Source organism: Mercenaria mercenaria, chromosome 8, assembly GCF_021730395.1.
Source record: "Mercenaria mercenaria strain notata chromosome 8, MADL_Memer_1, whole genome shotgun sequence".
NCBI lineage: Eukaryota > Metazoa > Mollusca > Bivalvia > Venerida > Veneridae > Mercenaria > Mercenaria mercenaria.
In genome coordinates, this window is record NC_069368.1 from 74,322,186 (window position 1) to 74,335,222 (window position 13,037).

The following is a 13,037-nucleotide window of genomic DNA, read 5'->3' on the forward strand; positions in this document are numbered from 1 at the left end:
TTAACCAAGATTTCTCAGTCAAAAAGGGCATAATTCACCCAAAAAATCCTTGATGGAGTTATGTACTCTTGCCTATAACTGGACATGGTGATGGTAAACAGATGTTGAAAGTTTCAAAGCTTTATCTCAAAAGACTTTGTCAAAATATGAACTGGTACGAAATATTAACCAGATTTCTAAGTCAAAAAGGGCCATAATTAAGCCAAAATCCTTGATGGAGTTATGTACTCTTGCCTATAACTGGGACAATGGTGATGAGTAACTCAAGTGTTGTAAGTTTCTATAGTTTATTACTCAAAAAGCTTTGTCAAAATATTTACAAGTAATGAAAACTTACCATGAGCTTCAATGTCGAAAGGAGGGCCATAATCTCAGTCAATTCTTGATGAGTTTTGCTCATTGGCTATTAACTGGACATTTTGTTTTTTTTAAACAAGTGTTGTGAAAGGTTTCAAAGGTTTTATTCAAAAGTAACGTTGCTCAAGATTTTGGACTGGTCAAATATTGTCCCCGATTTCATAGTCTAAAAAGGGACACTTTTAAATTAGCAAAATCTTGTGGATTTATGTTTGCTTATTTCACATAGGACAGGGTATGTATCACATGTATATAGTTTGTGAAGCGTACATCAAAAAACATTGTCAAAATATAACTGCTACTAAAAACTAACACCTGATTTCTAAAGTCAAAAATGGGGCAATAATTCAGCCCAAATCCTGACGAGATATTGATACTTTTTCTAACTGGCCATGATGATGGTTAAACTAAGTGTTGAGAAAGTTTAAAGTACTTTAATCTCAAAAAAACTTTTTCAAAATTGCTGTAGAAAAGAACATTTATCCAATGGTGTACGTCTATTGACCTTTGAATTGTAGGACTAATCTACTTATTATATCAGAATTATCGAGACTTAAAAAATCATGCTGTCATTGCCTGTGAGAATGAGCTTACCCTTGCATGTGTCACATCTTATAATGATGCTTCACATTTGTGTAAAGCTTCAATGGAACCCTAGAGAATGGTCCAAAGCACACATGTAATCTTAATCCAGTTTCCCTTCAATATGCTGAAAACTTTCTAGAGATCACTATACTGTCGTTTGCCAATGAACTTGACGGTATGGAGTCTTGCATACTTTTAAATATGATGCTTAACATTTGTGTAAAATTTATTTTGATCCCTTAAATTGTTTGAAAGTTATAACTTAAACATAAATAACCCAAGTGACCTTGCCTGTGACCTTGACCTTGGAGGTACTGACTTGACTCTTCAAAGACACAACTTCTCAACATACTAATTTCTAAACATTTGTATGTATACAGTTTCATTTGAATCCCTTCAACTGTTTTTGAGACATGGGTTTCTGATGGACTGACAAACAAACACAGAGTGTGACTACTACATGTATATACCACCTTCTAGGGGCAAAAGGTTTTATGCATTTTGAAAGATGAATATTATTTGTATAATAACTAATTTAAACAAATTCATTTGAAAAGTTCTGAGAGTCAAACAATAACACTAGTAGACTAGCAAAGTTTTGGTTTACGAACAACTGGCTTCACAACAGGAGCAGTTGGATGACAAACATATACAGCAGGTCTATTCATAAGTCGTTCATCAATTCCAAACTGCCTTGGTCGCACTGGAACAGGTTTTGTCACCACTGTTATATTGCCACGTGAATCTTTTATGGATTCGGTTACATATTTCACTTTCATGTACGTTCCCTGAGCATATCGAGAATTAACCCCATGCGGGACAGAACCTGCTGGAGGGAAATAAGCTGTCCCCTCAGCGCCACTGTCACTGTCATAATCTATATTTTTAGCATCTTGTCTAACAGCTATTGTTGTACTGCCTTCAGATGGTTTCTTTGTGCCTAAGTTTGTGATCCTTTGAGGATCAATAGTTACCAGGCTTTCAGAATCAATTTTCAAATTTCTTCCCTTGACTGGTGTGTGAGATTTGAATTTTTTCTTTACAACAACAACTTCTAAAGGATCATAATCACTACTTTCGTCTAAGTCACTTTGTTCTGCACTGATTCTGTTGTAATCTACTTTTTTCCTAGCTCGGAGTCTTCTCTTTCCAGACTTTTCTGTAACATTTTCTTCTTTGTAAGAAGAATTTTTATCAACCTTTTTTGTTAAACCTAAACTAAACATCTGTTCATTTTTCTGAGCCTCAATTTCATCTTCTACTGCACTAGTAGGTTGATCAGCTTCATTTTCCACTTTTACAATAGTTGAAACACTCTCCATCCACCTTTCCAGCACAGTCTGTCCTTCAGATTCAGAACTTTCTCTTGCTTCATTTCTAGAATATGACACATCAAGTATATTTGTACTAGACCCACTTGAAGCTGTTGATTTGGCATTTTTTACTTTACTGTATTCTTTATCATAACTTACATCATCTTTTTCTTCTGAATCAACTGAAAACTCATCATTTGATAAACTACTTGGATCTGCATATTTGTAATACACTGTTCCACTTTTTGTTTTATATTCCACAAGGTTTCCTTTATTTCCTGCCTTTTCAGTGATCTTATCCACTGATAATTCCTCTGTTGTTGTGGAAAAATTATGTTTATCTGGTATGACTCTATTCAATTTGATTCCCACTTTTGGGTTCTTCTCTTTCTCCAAATCCTGACCTGAAAAACTTCTAATTTTGTCCACAATGTCTTTTTCCAGATGAACCGCCTTTGCTGGTCTTCCCCTTTTTCTTTTTCCAGTGCCTGCTTTGGCCTCAATTGGCAACTTGTTATCTGTGTTTTTTGGAAAAACATATTCAATATTCTTACTGTTTGGGGAAGTTTTTTTACTTTTCGGGGCAGGTAGAGCAGGATATAGTTTTGCATTACTGATATTATATGAAGCATTTTGTTGAAAATTTCTTTCGCCTACTGAACTGTCAAGTGTGTATTGATATGCTGGCTGCCTGACTCCCAAAGTGTGGCTTGAAACTGGAACTGCTATAGTACTTCTGTAGTCCTTTTCAGTCTTACTGGGTTCATCAAAAGTTGCAGTATTTATGTCTCCAAAGTCATCAACAGGTTCTGTTTTAATTATAACATGAGGATCAGGCTCTTCAGGGAGTTCAAAGGAAGATGGAAATGGATCTACACTTGCTGGAGCTACTGGAGCTGTAAAAGTTGGTATACCTGAAAGTATGGAAGTAATATAAGTTGAAGTTGCTTATACATTTTGTTTGTTGATGCTAGCATATTGTTTAACAAAAGTAAAATTTTATATATTTTTTCAGCTATATAAAATAATAAATAATAATTATTTTGACAGAAGACCCTAGCTTTTCCCCTAGGCATCACTTCAGGGAAGGCTAAGTTTCTGGGTATGACTAAGGCCACATAAACAGTATGGTTTCTGCACACAGAAGTTAAAAGCACAACTCAAACCCACAGCAGTTATATGCATGTGTTTAAGAGTTAGTTGCTTCAGCCCTTGAAACTCACAGCCACAATCACCTTAAGTAATTTGCTGCACCTACTTCTTATCATATAGATTGGTCTACTGCTGTGAATACATCCTGGTAATATCAAACAGCTGGCAAATTGACGATTAAGTTATTTATTTTGTTTGGTCTAACATTGCACTGACACAATTACAGGTGATAGATGGCAACTTTCCAGCTTTGATTATGGAGGAAGACCCCAGATGCTCCTTCATTATTTCATCACAAGGCAGGCGCATGGGTAGAACCATCAACCAGCTGAATGGCTTCCTCACATGAAGAATTCAATATCCTGAGTGAGACCTGAACCCACATCAATGAGGGGCATGTGATTTAAACTCAGTGACCTTAACCACTCAGCCATGCAAACAGACAAGAATATAAAGAATACAAAAAATTATATGGAATATCACACATAGCTGACTGTTAAAATCTGCATTATACTAAAAATAACAAGAGACAACTTCTGAAAAGTGCATACCCCCATACTGCTTCACTGGAATGGAAGTGTTAACTGATATGTACTACCTGGGTAAATGTTGGGTTGAATTTTTATAACCCTTATGTTATGGATCAGACAGAGAAAAAAACTTATTGACCTTTGACCTCCAAGTGTGACCTTGATCTTTGAGCTGGGGGTCTGGCTGTTGTGCAAGACAAGTTGTCTGTGATAAACAATATTAAAATCTCTTAACTGATGGCAAAGTTATGGGCTGCACAGGAAAAACCAAGAAGCATGTCTCATGTGACTGATTAGAGCTCAGAACTTTTTCTCAAAATCTAAAAGTTGTTTGCCTCATGAATTTTAGAGGCTTTTGGCTTCAGTTTAAAAATCTTGTCAGCAAGTTTGGTAAAGATCGCATGAAAACTGTTCGACTTAGAGAGCGGACAAGATTTCGAGTAATTCAAGGGCCATAATCCAAGAGTGCCTGGGGCAATTTGGCTGGTTATCAAACTTGGCTGAGATATTATGCCAACAAACACTGCAAGTTTGTGGATGATCGGATGAAAACTGTTCGACTTAGAGAGTGGACAAGGCTAAATTTGTTTTTTGAGTAATTCAAGGGGCATAATCCAAGAGTGCCTGGGGCGATATGGTTGTTATCGAACTTGGCCGAGATATTATGCCCACAAACACTGTCACCATTTTGGTGAAAATCGGATGAAAACGGATGAGGGCGGAAGGCTAAATTTGCAGATATTGAGTAATTCAAGGGCCGTAACTCAAGACTGCCATAGGCGATTTTGCTGGTTATCGAACTAAGGCCAAGATATTATGCCCACAAATATTGTCACTATGTTTGGTGAAGATTGGATGAAAACTGTTCGAATTAGAGAGCGGACATGCTTTTGGACACCGTCCGCCCACCATGGGTGTTCACATAACACACCCCGCTCTTTCAGAGACAGGCGTATAGAAAGGGGCAGAACTCAGCCAAAATTTAAATCAGACTTATGTGGATTGTTTCTCCTGGTGTAGACTCTGTTAGTAAATAACTTTTTAAAGTTTCAAGTCAAAGTTTTGATAGTAACAGAGATATCTGACTTTAGTAAAAACTTTCACCAAATAAAATCTAAGTTAAAAATGGGCATAACTCAGTCAAAACTCAAATCAGAGTTATGGGGATCATTCCTCCTGGTGTGGACTTTATTTTAAGTTTCAACTCAAATGTTTTGATAGTAACAGAAATATTTGACTTTTATCAGAAACTTTTACCAAACAAGAGAGCCCTGAAGGCCCTGTATCGCTCACCTGACCTATGGACCTAAAGATCAGATCATCAAGATTAACATTCTGACCAAGTTTCATTACGATATGGTCGTAAATCTAGCCTCTAAAGTGTTAACTAGCTTTTCCTTTGATTTGACCTAGTGACCTAGTTTTTGACCCCATATGAGCCAGATTCGAACTTGACCTAAAGATCATAAAGATTAACATTCTGACAAAGTTTCCTGAAGATACAATCATAAATGTGGCCTCTAGATTGTTATAAGCATTGTTTGACCTTGTGATTTTTTGACCACTGTTTTGACCTAAGTTTTTGGAACCACTAATGTGACCCAGAAATTTACACCTGACCTGATAGGATCATCCAGAGACTTGTAGATTCTAACCAAGATTAATGAAGATATAGCCATGAATGTGGCCTCTAGAGTGTTAACAAGCTTTTCCTTTGATTTGACCTGGTGACCTAGTTTTTTATCTAAGATGATCCAATATCGAACTCGTCCAAGATTTTATTGAGGGTAACATTCTGACAGTTTCATTTAGAGTGGGCCAAAATTGTGACCTCTAGAGTGTTAACAAGCTTTTCCTTTGATTTGACCTGGTGACCTAGTTTTTGACCCCAGATGACCCAATATTGGAATGTCCAAGATTTTATTGAGGGTAACAATCTGAGCAAGTTTCATAAAGATTGAACCAAAATTGTGACCTCTAAAGTGTTAACAAGCTTTTCCTTTGATTTGACCTGGTGACCTAGTTTTTGATCCCAGATGACCCAATATCGAACTCGTCCAAGATTTTATTGAGGGTAACATTCTGACCAAGTTTCATTAAGATTGGGCTAAAATTGTGACCTCTAGAGTGTTAACAGTCAAATTGTTGACGACAGACACGGCGATCACAAAAGCTCACCTTGATCACAAAAGCTCACCTTGAGCACTTTGTGCTCAGGTGAGCTAAAAATTCTAAGTTAAAAAGGGTATAACTCTGTCAAAATTCAATCAGAGTTATGAGGATTGTTTATTCCTGGTGTAGACTTTCATAGTAAATAATTATTTTAAGTTTCAAGTCAATAACTTTCATAGTACAGGAGATATTTGACTTTATCAAAAACTTAAACCACCAGCCATTGTGATGGCGAGGCAAGTGCAATAGCTCTACTTTTCTTTGGAAAGTCAAGCATAAAAGAGAAAGTGCATCAAAACTTTAACCTTGGTGTCCACCCGGAAGGACGCTGACGCTAACATCAAGACGAGTCGGATAGCTTTCCATATACTTCATCTAGTTGAGCTAAAAAGCTCACCTTGAGCAGTGAGCACTCTGTTCACATATGAGCTAAATATAACTGTTGATAGGCTGAACAAATGACACATTTAAAATATTATAATATTAACAGGTGTTCAGTTAAAAACAATCAGTAACTGGTTACAAATACTTACAGAAGAAAAAGGTTGCTGATTACTAAACCATGAAACTGAATCACTCGGCTAACAATAACAAAGAATTTATCTTTCACTTACAATGAACCTTACCCTAAATGTAAGGAGAAAACTACTTCAAATGTTCCCGATAATTAATTTTCAAAATTTATAATTTGGCATGACATATACTTACTATTTTCCTGGAGATATGTTTTACAACCAGTCTGTGCTTCCACACACCCAAGTTCTGTTGCAGCCTTATACACATTTTCTACCTGTAATAAAGAACAATTAAACACCTGGACAACTGGACCAGTTTTCGCCCAAATTTAAACTTATTTTCAGCTTTTCTCAATTTGCATAATACAAAATGCGGCATTTATTTTCAACATACTCAATCTAGATGTATTCTCACAATATTTCATGATTAACTACAGCTTGTTTTTTAACCAAAACACATGCGTTCTCATTCCATTTCATGGTACCGTTATGTTACAGGCAGCAAGATATAGTCAGAACATCATCAGTAACTCCCGTGAAGTTTGCTGGCGTTCCAACCAGTGGTATAGAAGAAGCACGTATCAACTAATTTAACAAATCAAGGGTCATGACTCCATTAAGAATCAATTAGTCAGAACATGTAAAATATGACAAATCAAGGGTTATAAATCAGCTGAAAATCACAATGTTTTAAGACCAATTATTATCTGAACAATTATTGTAAAAGGTCATGATTTTCAAAAGCTGATCAACAGTTTCTGACAAGAAGTTTTATAGGTACAACTTTTTGGATTGAAGGAAACATGTGGCCATGTCTTTTTTTTCCCTGACGAATCAGAATAATTGCAACAATCTTAACAGATGTCATCCAAAACACATTCCAGAAAAACTAGAAAATGCTTTTGTAAAAAAAGTGCATGTCTCCCCCAATGCAAAGTCCTATAGGCAAGAAGTCAATAGGGGTCAGGAGCGAAAGTTAAAGAGACACTGATGGTTGGCTGCAATAGGGATCATCTACTTGGCATGTCCAATCATCCCGCTAAATTTCAACACTCTTGGCCTAGTGGTTCTCAAGTCACTGTTCAGGCTTCTGTGACCTTGACCTTTAATGGAGTGACCCCAAAATAAATAGGGGTCATCTACTCTGCATGAACAATCATCATATGAAGTTTCAACATTCTGGGTCGAGAGGTTCTCAAGTTATTGACTGGAAATGGTTTTCCATGTTCAGGCCCCTGTGGCCTTGACCTTTAACAGAGTGACCCTAAAATCGTTAGGGGTCATCTACCCTGCATGACCAATCATCCTATGAAGTTTCATCATTCTGGGTCAAGTGGTTCTTAAGTTACTGACCGAAAATGGTTTTCAATGTTCACGCCCCTGTGACCTTGACCTTTCACAGAGTGACCCAAAAATAAATAGGGGTCATCTACTCTGCATGACCAATCACCCTATTAAGTTTCAACATTCTGGGTCAAGTGGTTCTCAAGTTACTGACCGGAAATGGTTTTCAATGTTCAGGCCCCTGTGACCTTGACCTTTAATGGAGTGACCCCAAAATAGATAGGGGTCGTCTACTTTGCATGTACAATCATCCTATGAAGTTTCAACATTCTGGGTCAAGTGGTTCTCTAGTTATTGATCGGAAATGGTTTTCCATGTTCAGGCCCCTGTGACCTTGACCTTTCACAGAGTGACCCCAAAATCAATAGGAGTCATCTACTCTTCATGATCAATCATCCTATGAAGTTTCAACATTCTGGGTCAAGTGGTTCTCAAGTTACTGACCGGAAATGGTTTTCAATGTTCGGGCCCCTGTGACCTTGACCTTAAATCGAGTGACCCCAAAATCGATAGGGGTCATCTACTTTGCATGTACAATCATCCTATGAAGTTTCAACATTCTGGGTCAAGTGGTTCTCTAGTTATTGATCGGAAATGGTTTTCCATGTTCAGGCCCCTGTGACCTTGACCTTTGATGGAGTGACCCCAAAATCAATAGGAGTCATCTACTCTTCATGATCAATCATCCTATGAAGTTTCAACATTCTGGGTCAAGTGGTTCTCAAGTTACTGACCGGAAATGGTTTCCAATGTTCGGGCCCCTGTGACCTTGAACTTTGATGGAGTGACCCCAAAAACAATAGGGGTCGTCTACTCCAGCAGCCCTACAACCCTATGAAGTTTGAGGGTTCTAGGTCAAATGGTTCTCCAGTTATTGCTCGGAAATGAAGTGTGACGTACGGACGGACGGACGGACAGGGCAAAAACAATATGTCTCCTGGGGGAGACATAATTATTTCCTGATGAGGAGAATATTTTTATATTTCGTACTAGAAACACATAAGGAAAATTGTGAAATTATTTCAAATTAGAGCAGCTATTTAGTCAATGTTGCTCAAAGCTCTTGTGCAACCACGTAAAATTGTTTGAAAAACGTTAGGAAAGGGTTATCCAAGGAACCTGCATGCCATGTTTTATCAATTTCCACTTAACAGTTTGAGGGCGATGTCATCTGAAGGAAAGTGTGAAAGACTTACGACGGACAACCTCCCCAAGCTTGAACATGTTGTGCTTTGCTAAGCTAAAACAGTCAAACTTAACATTCCAACATTTCTTACTTGTAATGCTAGACACATACCTTTTATCTTTTCAAAACAGTTAATCTTTAACTAGCTGCTTTAATATGTATTTTTACCTGATCTAAAGAACAACAAAGATTCCCAGTGTACACTAATCCGATCAGTGCCTCCACCACAGGCTGAGTATAGTGTGTAAGATCCATGTAAAACCTGTCATCTTCAAGTTCAGCACCTGCCTGTAAAATATATACCCATCATTTTGGTAATTGATCACACATTAAATACTACAGAGATAATACAAACATAGATATCATCGATTCCAAATTATTTTTTCAACATGCACTCATACAAGTTTCTTTTCTTGTACCAAACAAATTTGCTTTTTATAACACTTTTTGACACAATAGGTTTATCACTTAATACTCTCAGTAAATATCTACATAATCATGTATATCAAGTTCTGTTCCAGAACTCAAAATTCTTAACTTGAAGATTACAATACTTGCTTACATTACCACAGAAATGTACAAAATTTTCACTGTCTGAACAATTCCTACACATACTAACCAACAATGCACAAATCATGCATACATTTGCAATCTGAAAAGTCGAATTCTATGAATATTCAAAAGTAAGCGCAAAAAGAATATCTAAGTGAAAATTAAGAACTAAATTTAATCTGTTTACTTTATGAAATGAGAATACTGCTTCTATAGAATATAACTGTTTCCAGAAATCTCAAAAACATAGATACTAAAGTTCTAATGACTTTATGGAAAACTTACAGGTATAGAAACTTTAGATAGAAAGTACATGTATAAACCCCTTTTTTACATATTCAGTTCAACACAACTTAAAAATAAACAAGAGCTGTCAGTGGACAGCGCGCTCGACTATTCTCAGTGCTTGATAGTATAATATAAGCAATGAGTAAAACTTTAACATTACTATAAGCAGATTCTAAGTCGAAAAGGGGCCATAATTCAGTCAAAATGCTTGATAGAGTTGCCTCCTCCTTTTTACAGACTGGGGTTATGATGGTAAACAAGTATGCAAAATATGAAAGCAATATCTCAATGGACTTTGAAAATATTTGGGGTGGTACGCAAACTTTAATATTTATTGTAAGTCGAAAAGGGGCCATAATTCAGTCAAAATGCTTGATAGAGTTGCCTCCTCCTTTTTACAGACTTGGGTCATGATGGTAAACAAGTACGCAAAATATGAAAGCAATATCTCAATGGACTTTGAAAGTATTTGGGGTGGTACGCAAACTTTAACATTTATTCTAAGTCGAAAAGGGGCCATAATTCAGTCAAAATGCTTGATAGAGTTGCCTCCTCCTTTTCACAGACTGGGGTCATGATGGTAAACAAGTATGCAAAATATGAAAGCAATATCTCAATGGACTTTGAAAATATTTGGGGTGGTACGCAAACTTTAACATTTATTCTAAGTCGAAAAGGGGCCATAATTCAGTCAAAATGCTTGACAGAGTTGCCTCCTCTTTTTTACAGACTGGGGTCATGATGGTAAACAAGTATGCAAAATATAAAAGCAATATCTCAATGGACTTTGAAAATATTTGGGGTGGTACGCAAACTTTAACATTTGTGTGACGCTCACGCCAATGCCGGGGCGAGTAGGATAGCTCCCCTATTCTTTGAATAGTTGAGCTAAAAAAAAATTGATATCAGCAAGAAGCAGAAATTCTTACCTTAATGAAGAAGGTGTCAATCAGACATTTATGGACATATAACCGCTTTTTATTTAACCTTATCTCTAGGTCACAGTTCCGCCCTTCTTTAAATTGTGTATGGAGCTCTTTAACAACAGTTTCTCCATGTTTCAGGGAGATGTAGATCTTAGATGCTCTCATCTAGATGACTGATCTCAATCAAGACTGGAAAAAGAAATACAGCCAAACCTGTATTACAGTCAGACAAGGAAGCAACTCATTCTGGCTGCTTCAGACAAGCTAAAATTAGAACAAATTATCCATTTTGAAAGTTAACTGACTGGCTGCTTTAGTCAAGTGGCTATTCAGTAAAAGTGGCAGGAGCGGCAAATTGAATTGTCCGTATTGCCCAGGTTGTCCCAAAGCTTGTACTGACAAGTGAAATTTGACCAGAATTTACTATATAACTATCATACGGACAAGCAAAAAATAGCAATTGACAAAAACGGACAAGCAAGTCAAAATCAGATTTCGCCACCCTCTCGCCTGCTCTCTGTTTACATTGCTGGTAAAGTGACGCACATGGGCGTAGCCGTGTGCAATGTGTAATATAAGTCATATGAAACAGTTTTTAGTTACTGCAGTACTGGCACGTACGATATGTATATCTTTAAGTGTTTTTAGTAATTAATTCTAGTAGGGATCAGTAGTACAGGAGTGATCTCAAGTGATAAAAAGATTAGAGTAGTTTAAAATAATGCAACATGGTGTCTAAAATGACGCAGTAAAACAACACGACAATAACATCTTAACATTAGTTTGCATACATGCTTAATATTTGCAGAATTAAAATTATTCATCAGATTTTAAATTTCTGCCTGAAAACATGGATCCTATTTAAGTATTCAACGTTCAAATCATAATATTAATTCCAATATACCCAAACCTATTTGCAACGTATAATACAGTGGTATGCATGTTTTTGTTGTAGTAGAAGGATACGATCAATGTCGTTCCAAAGTCTAAAGATGTGCTTAGTGTACAATCAACACTTGCTTAAAATTTCCATGGCAGGCCATTCATATACTTTAATTGCTGTTTTGTACCTCCCTAAATGTGTTTTTATTCAGCAAATTTGTCGCGAACAGGTAGTTTACATGTATTTTCAATGGCGATGTCATTTGCGCCATTTGCGCCATATTACCGGCCACGCCATATTACCAGCTTTTGTGAAATGCAATCATAAAATTATGTCAAGTTGTGTTTTAATGTCAACTTAAATTTTTCTTTGAATTATGCCAGTATGGATATCTTGTGGAAAACTGGCCTAACTAAGTAAAAACATAGCAAGTATTATTGGTGGAATGACTAAATTTTATATGAAACAAAGAACAGTGTCAGTGTCTCTTTAAAGTTTTTTAGTTTTTGACAGGATTGTCTCCCTTCGTTCGTACGCCATGTTGGGTGCAACTTTTGTTCTTTTTTCCCAAAATCTAAGCTTTCTGGATAACAATGGAATACACATAAATGACAAGATTGATCCGTTCAATGTAATTTAACTTTCACGGGGAAAAAATGCTAAAAAAAGCTAAATGAATAACAGTAAATGATAAATTTACCTATATCGGGACAACTCTTTGTTTTCTTTCTTCCTGCACAAGAACTGTAACTCTGCACGGGAGATAATTCTCAGCGTTAGCTAGACTGGATTGCTCCCCTTCGTAAAACCTGGGGCGTATTTAGTTTGCGATTGTTGACACCCGGGTTGGCGCTCCCCTCAGCTACAGAAAAGTACAAATCATCTCGGATGAATTACATTAGCGGATCCAGGATTTTGAGTTTTATGGGGGTGAACTTTTGGTACTTTTGCTGATATAGGCCTATAGTTTAATTGGTTTCCTAATAGGCCTATAGATACATGTTCACTCACTCAGGTAGGGCCTACTGTATATTAAATGAAGACATGCGAGCAAAGCGAGGTAAAAATTTCATGCTTTAGCTTAAAGTTAAGCTTCATTTGTATAGAACTATCCAGCTGAAAGTTTTTGTTGTTGTTGTTGTTGTCTCAGATAAGGTAGTTGTAACATTTGCTTTTCGAGCGAAGCGACCAAAATTCTTTCAGTTTTCTTAAGGATAGGCCAATCTACCTGTGA

The 13,037-nt window shown here is 36.7% G+C and overlaps 1 protein-coding gene across 1 annotated transcript; it reads right to left on the bottom strand.

The window, feature by feature from the left end:
* Positions 1-919: 919 nt before the first annotated feature.
* Positions 920-12,661, bottom strand: LOC123566062 (uncharacterized). The gene is made up of 5 exons (XM_045359895.2): positions 12,504-12,661; positions 10,924-11,109; positions 9,323-9,442; positions 6,818-6,899; positions 920-3,169 (listed from the first exon to the last, which is right to left on the bottom strand). Exons 2-5 carry the CDS (start codon positions 11,083-11,085, stop codon positions 1,530-1,532), a joined length of 2,004 nt encoding a protein of 667 aa, XP_045215830.2. The 5' UTR covers positions 11,086-11,109; positions 12,504-12,661; the 3' UTR covers positions 920-1,529.
* Positions 12,662-13,037: the final 376 nt, after the last annotated feature.

Coding starts and splice junctions, on each gene's coding strand:
- LOC123566062 (XM_045359895.2), bottom strand. CDS start 11,085: ATGAGAGCATCTAAGATCTACATCTCCCTGAAACATGGAGAAACTGTT. Junction 6,900..9,322: donor TTTGTTGTTCTTTAGATCAG/GTAAAAATACAT, acceptor TCTTTATTACAG/GTAGAAAATGTGTATAAGGC. Junction 3,170..6,817: donor AACATATCTCCAGGAAAATA/GTAAGTATATGT, acceptor CCATACTTTCAG/GTATACCAACTTTTACAGCT.